General features: G+C 42.6%; 1 protein-coding gene across 2 annotated transcripts in view; it reads right to left on the bottom strand.

Moving 5' to 3' along the window:
- The window catches only part of MDM2 (MDM2 proto-oncogene), a 28,242-nt gene extending 23,225 nt beyond the window's left edge, over positions 1 to 5,017 (bottom strand). Inside the window, exons 1-3 of one of the 2 annotated variants that reach the window (XM_032347074.1) lie at positions 4,912 to 5,017; positions 4,085 to 4,169; positions 581 to 655 (exon numbers count right to left, since the gene is read on the bottom strand). In XM_032347074.1, the coding sequence (XP_032202965.1) occupies positions 581 to 655; positions 4,085 to 4,165 (156 nt within the window). In that variant the 5' untranslated portion in view covers positions 4,166 to 4,169; positions 4,912 to 5,017. Of the gene's footprint in view, positions 1 to 580; positions 656 to 4,084; positions 4,170 to 4,319; positions 4,639 to 4,911 lie in introns of those variants that run through there. The other variant, XM_032347075.1, reaches the window with a different exon arrangement.
- Between the last annotated feature and the right edge of the window lie 1,067 nt (positions 5,018 to 6,084).

A 6,084-nucleotide genomic window follows, 5' to 3' on the forward strand; every position in this document is an offset into this window, starting at 1 on the left:
GCTTTTCCTATTATGAATATAGGCAACAAACCACAAAGTATTAGTAATACCTGTGATTTCTGTCACCAATACAAATCACAAGTGCTTTCACATCATACTATGCTTGCTGTAAACATCTGAAAATACTAACTATACTCCTCACTACTTTGAAATTACATTTATTACATCTGCTGCTAAATCTTTTTATTTAATGTGTTAATTAAAAAAACACACTCAAAAGAGCACATATATCACAAAATTGTCTACTATTTTGATAACTCTTTTACATAATTTGTTTCCTTTGTAATCCTATACATTTTGGTTCATGCATTTAGAAACAGGATTCTGAGAAGACTCTACCAGTCTGCCAAGTGGGTCCATAGCACAAAAATGCTAAGAACCCCTACAGAGCCTCCCTCTGTTTCACAGTTCCTAGTGAGAAATGATATTCAAGTATAATTAGAATTTCAGCTTTAAATTATAGTCCAAATGACAATATTACTGCTTACTAAAAAAATCCCTCAATATAGCCAATTTCTCCCCATGACTACATGTTATTAGCAAGATATTAGTTATCATGTTAACTCTTAATTTAGCTTACCTCTTTCATAGTATAAGTGTCTTTTTGTGCACCAACAGACTTTAACAACTTCAAAAGCAAAGGCTTTGGTCTAACCTACAAAGAACAAAAAGCTGCTATTATACTTCCAAAATTATTCCACAACTGTAAGCCCCACAGCAAGCATTTCCATGAAGATTTTCAGTAAAGATAGGAGTTATATTTAACATCTCACAAGGTTAGAACTCAAAATCTAAGTCATAATATTTTCACTAAATGTAACAGTCTACAGAAACTGAGTATCACAGACTGTCAAGGCAATTTGGAAAAAAATGCTGAGATTTCATTACTATGCAAATAATAACAGAATCCTCAAGTATCATTAGTTGCAATCAAACACAGTATCCATGCCAAGGCAGTGAAAATTAATTCTCTTTCCTCCAGCCATTTCTATTATCTGTTTAATACCTTACAAACTTAACTATAAATGGAATTCTCCAATGAGATTACCATAAACTAAACTGCAAAATCCAAGAGAAAAGGGTAAGTCTTCAGGGTAAATCTGTTTCCCAATCTTTTCTTTCCACACATCAGGCTCCTGAAAGCTGGAGGATTTAAATAACTAACAAGGATAATTAAGAGCAGATCTGAGGCTGCAACTCACAACCCTCAACTACAAACCAGCATTTTCTTCCTACCACCCATGCTGCCTCTTAGTGGGTCTACTTTTCAAAGATCTACTGACAAACACTTATTGAACTTTTACCATGCACCAGACAGTGCTAGGTATCATGGGGGGGTGGGTGATAAATACAATAAGAGTTGTATTCAAGGAACCTTCCAACTAGATCAAGGGCCAATTTTTTTCTATAAAGAGCAAAATAGTAAGTTTTAAGCTTTTCCTCCCAGATGGTCTAACTCAAAAGTACAGATATGTAAACCAAAGGCCATGACTACATTTCAATAAAACTGTATTTACAAAAATAGGTAGAAGGCCAAATATGGCCCACAGGCTATAGTGTGCCTGACCCTGATCTAGAGGTTTTGCAAGTGGTATTGAGAAAGTAACTGTCAAGGAGGTGGGAATATAAGATATTCTTTCTCCCCGTTGCTGTATCAAAATCTTTAAAGCTCAAGTGTCTTTATAGCTTGCCACCACCACACAGACTGGTGCCTTTGTACCTCTCTTCAAGATACTCCTATCCTTTGCCTAACTTTAAAATCTAACAGCATCTCGGTTTGGAATCTAACTCTCAAAACCAGATTTAAGAAAATTGCCTATTTCCAACTAATCAACAGACTATTATTTAATAACCAAAAAACTGGGCACCTGGGTGGCTCAGTCATCTGTCTTCAGCTCAGGTCATAATCCCGGGGTCCTGAGATCGAGTCCCAATCCACTCCCTGCTCAGGGTGAAGACTGCTTCTCCCTCTCCCTCAGCACCCTTCTCCTGCTCACACTCACTTTCTCTCTCTCTCAAACAAATAAAATCTTTAAAAATAATAATAATAACCACAAATCTTAAAATACACAGTAAGTGCAGTATTCAATCATTAACTACAAACTGTGTTCTGATCACACCTTTTTGTGGGTATCCTTACACATACACTTTACTTTCAGGCTACTTAAAGAATGAACTCTCTCTTGAGAGATAAAAAATTACTTTTTTTCCCCTCTTAAAATTTTATGTATGTTATATTAAGTTCAAACTTCACAGAACAACTCAAAGTAAAAATCTGCAATGGAAAGCCATCAGTTTTTATTAAGACCTAAAAGACATGCAATAAGAAAACCATAAAAGAAAATACCATTCTTAATCTTACATTTAACAACAAAAAGATATGTTCCAGATGAAGATCTAGATGTGAAAATCAAAAATACTACCAGAAAATACAGGACTATAGCTGTATAATCCTGGGATGGGAGACGTCTTCCAAAGCTTGATATGAAACGCAAAAACCAACAAGTCGATAAATTTGACTTCATAAAAACATTCTCAATAGGAAAAACACAACAAAATTAAATGCAGCCTTTTTAAATGATAAAAGTTACATATATGTGGGTGCCTGGGTGGCTCAGTTGGTTAAGCGAATGCCTTTAGCTCAGGTCATGATCCTGGAGTCCCAGGATCGAGTACCACATCAGGCTCCCTGCTCACTGGGGAATCATCTTCTCCCTCTGACCCTCCCCTCTCTCATGCTCTCTCTCTCTCAATTCTCTCTCTCAAAAAAATAAATAAAATCTTTAAAAATAAAATAATATAAAAGAAGTCTGAATATTAATTTCTTTAAAAAATAAAGTTACAAATATTTGAAACACACAGAACTACTAGAAATTAAAAAAAACACAATAAACCTAAAGGAAAAGTGGATGGACAAGACCAAGCAAATCCCAGAAGAAATAAATGATTTAACAAATGACAATATGCCCAATCTCAAAAGAGATCACGGAAATGCAAATATAAACAATGATATAGAATCTTTTACCACAAAAACAGCAAAATAATAACAAAAATTGATAATATTAAAAAACTGATAACATTCAGTGTTGGCAGTGGTGTAAACTTTCACAATCTTTTGTTAGCAAGTTATGAACAGCAATCAAATATATGCACAGTTTAGGACCCAGGAGTTTACTTCTGTATACAAAATCTTACAGGAGTCACGTAACATAGGATACACATACAAAGCAGGACTATTTGTAATACTCAAAAACTAAAGGCAATTTTTAAAAAACCTATCTGAAAAAACCTATAGCAGAGGCATAAATTTTTAGAAAGGTACACTAATGCTTTGGAACATTAGGGAGCCATTAAACAGAATTCTATAGATTCACTGACATGGATGGAATATGCACCACACCTGTCTTAACAAAACATGACAATAACAGATTAAAATTTGCCCTTATATAGCGATACAGGAAAAATCTGAAAGAAGACATGGTTTAAAAAAAAAGACTAGAGGGTGCCTGGGTGGCTCAGTGGGTTAAGCCGCTGCCTTCGGCTCAGGTCATGATCTCAGGGTCCTGGGATCGAGTCCCACATCGGGCTCTCTGCTCAGCAGGGGGCCTGCTTCCCTTCCTCTCTCTCTCTGCCTGCCTCTCTGCCTACTTGTGATCTCTGTCAAATAAATAAATAAAATCTTTAAAAAAAAAAAAAAGACTAGAATTTTCAAAAGCTTTCACTTTTTACATTTCTGTAATGCCTAAAATCTTTACAAGCATGAATTGCTTTTATGACTTTTAGACATCTAATAAGTTAAATGCTGACAAGTCAAAATAGAAAAAAAAAATCAGTCAGTAACAAACATAACTTCAGCATCCATGCTTAATGGAACTCAATTCTAAATCCAGGGTGATAAAGGACGAAGAAAATAAATACCGATTCCTACAGTCAGCTTTTACATTTGTCCCCGGCATCAACGGCAGAATTTAAGCTGTGTACACAGTTTCCCTTAGAGGACAATACTGTAAATGGGGCCTATGGAATTTAGTAGATCACCTCATAAAATAATCTTAAAAGTTACACTTGAGACAGAGATACCAACCAGGGTCTCTTGTTCCGAAGCTGGAATCTGTGAGGTGCTTACAGCACCATCAGTAGACACAGACATGTTGGTATTGCACATTTGCCTACAAGTGGGAAAAAGAACACAAGATAAAAACTTGAAATAATGAAACGTCTGTGGAAAAAAACCAGAGTCCTACAGAAAGGATATAAATAATGCCCTTAAGTACTGCACTTACGAAAACTAAAGCCAGTAGTCGCAAGCGGGTCCTTACCTGGATCAGGGTAAAGTAAGTGCTCTACGTCGCCGACCCCGGGTACCTATCTGCAATCGCCGGCGAATCCAGCTGGGGAAAAGCCTGGTTTAAATAGCCCCAGCTGGAGACAAGTCAGGGCTTAGCTCCTCTGACTGCGTCTTAGGAACGTGTCCGAACTTGACCAGCCCAAAGGGAAACGCTGAGTCAACGTGCCCACAGAACCGGCCCAAACTCGCCCAGACACGGCGCCCGGCTCACGCAGGCTACCGAGCAGGCACCTGTCATTATCCGGACCGGGAGCCGGGAGCCGGCAGACCACGGCGCAGCACACCCCCCGCCCACGTGACCTTTACCCCGACCACCCGCGGAGCCCCCGGGCCCCCGCCCGCCCGACTCGGGGGCCCGAAACCCCGCCCTCCTCCCCGGCGGCGACAACCTCGCGTCCTACCAACAAAAACCTCCCCAAACCCACGTGCCCCGCGCCCCCCCCCGCACCACCACCACCAAACGCACAAAGGCAGCGAGCGGGATAGAGGCTGCAAACGACTGCGCGCAGGGACCCAAGTCACAAAACAAACCGAGAACTGCTCACGCGCTTCCCGGCCGGTACCTGCTCTTCACCAAGCGGCGTTGTCCGCGCCTGGAGTAGGGGGGTGGCGGAGACCCTCGAGACTCCCAAGTTCCCTTCACTGGGCGCGCACAAGCCCGACGCTCTGGGCCTCAGCGACCATTTCACTCGCGGGGCCCAGGCCCCTGGGGCGCTCCCTCGCACCAGGTCCAGAGAAGGAGGCCCCTGGCGGCGAAAGCGGCAGGACCTCAGTCAGGGAGTCAGGGCTGCCTCCGAGGCTGCGGCTCTTGCTCCATTTTCCTTCCAGCCACACAGGGCCACAGAGGCCCCACAAGGAGCCGAGCCAGCCGAGGTACGCCCGATGCGCGCCCCCTACTGCCCGAAGGGAGCGCGCCGGAAGCCGCGGCTCATCCGGGCGTTTACGCGCGCGCCCAGCCACCACCACGTTAGCCAATTAGGGGAGGGGGCTGGGCCGGCCGCCTCCGCCAAGGGGCGGCCCGGGAGCGCGCGCGCGCTCCGCTTCAGGATGGGAGGGGCGACGGGGCCCGGGCGCTACAGCCGGGCGTCGGCCGCCAGAGCTGCTGGGGTGGGGTTCGGCCCAGCCCGCCGCGCCTGGTTTGGCGCGCGACCCTAGGGACTTCAGCCGTTGTGCTATTTCTGTCTGTCATGTGTTTACAACTCCCGGCCTTGGTGGAAACGGCGGGCACCAGGCGTATTTAAGTGCCGCGAGCAGAAACGAAACCAAAATTAACAGCTGTGCGGTATATTAAGCCCACACCGCCAGCTACTGGAGTTGTATACAAATGAGTTATTTCAAGACTTCTTTTTAAAAAGTATGATTAAAACTACTACAATATAGACTTGTAACACGAAGCATACGAGTGTTCTAGTTGGAGAAACAGAAGACTTGTGGCTCCGGTGACGGGGGGGAGCAGGGGGAGACAAAGAACAGCGGTTACTTTATATTTTATACTTTTAGAATCTTTGGGTTTGTTTAGATAACATTCGTTCTCATTGAGAATATATATTTATATATCAGGGAATCTACTGAAAGACTCGCCTTGCCCTTTTGGCACATAGGCGTGGCAATTTAAAAATGAATAAGGATGTAAGAATCAGATGGCTCAACCCAAAAACATTGTAAAAAGTCATTGTGTAAAAACAAACAACAACAGAAAGAAAACAAGGTTCTTTGGCCAGCAAGCAATTAGTTCC

Source organism: Mustela erminea, chromosome 6 (assembly GCF_009829155.1).
Source record: "Mustela erminea isolate mMusErm1 chromosome 6, mMusErm1.Pri, whole genome shotgun sequence".
Taxonomy (NCBI): domain Eukaryota; kingdom Metazoa; phylum Chordata; class Mammalia; order Carnivora; family Mustelidae; genus Mustela; species Mustela erminea.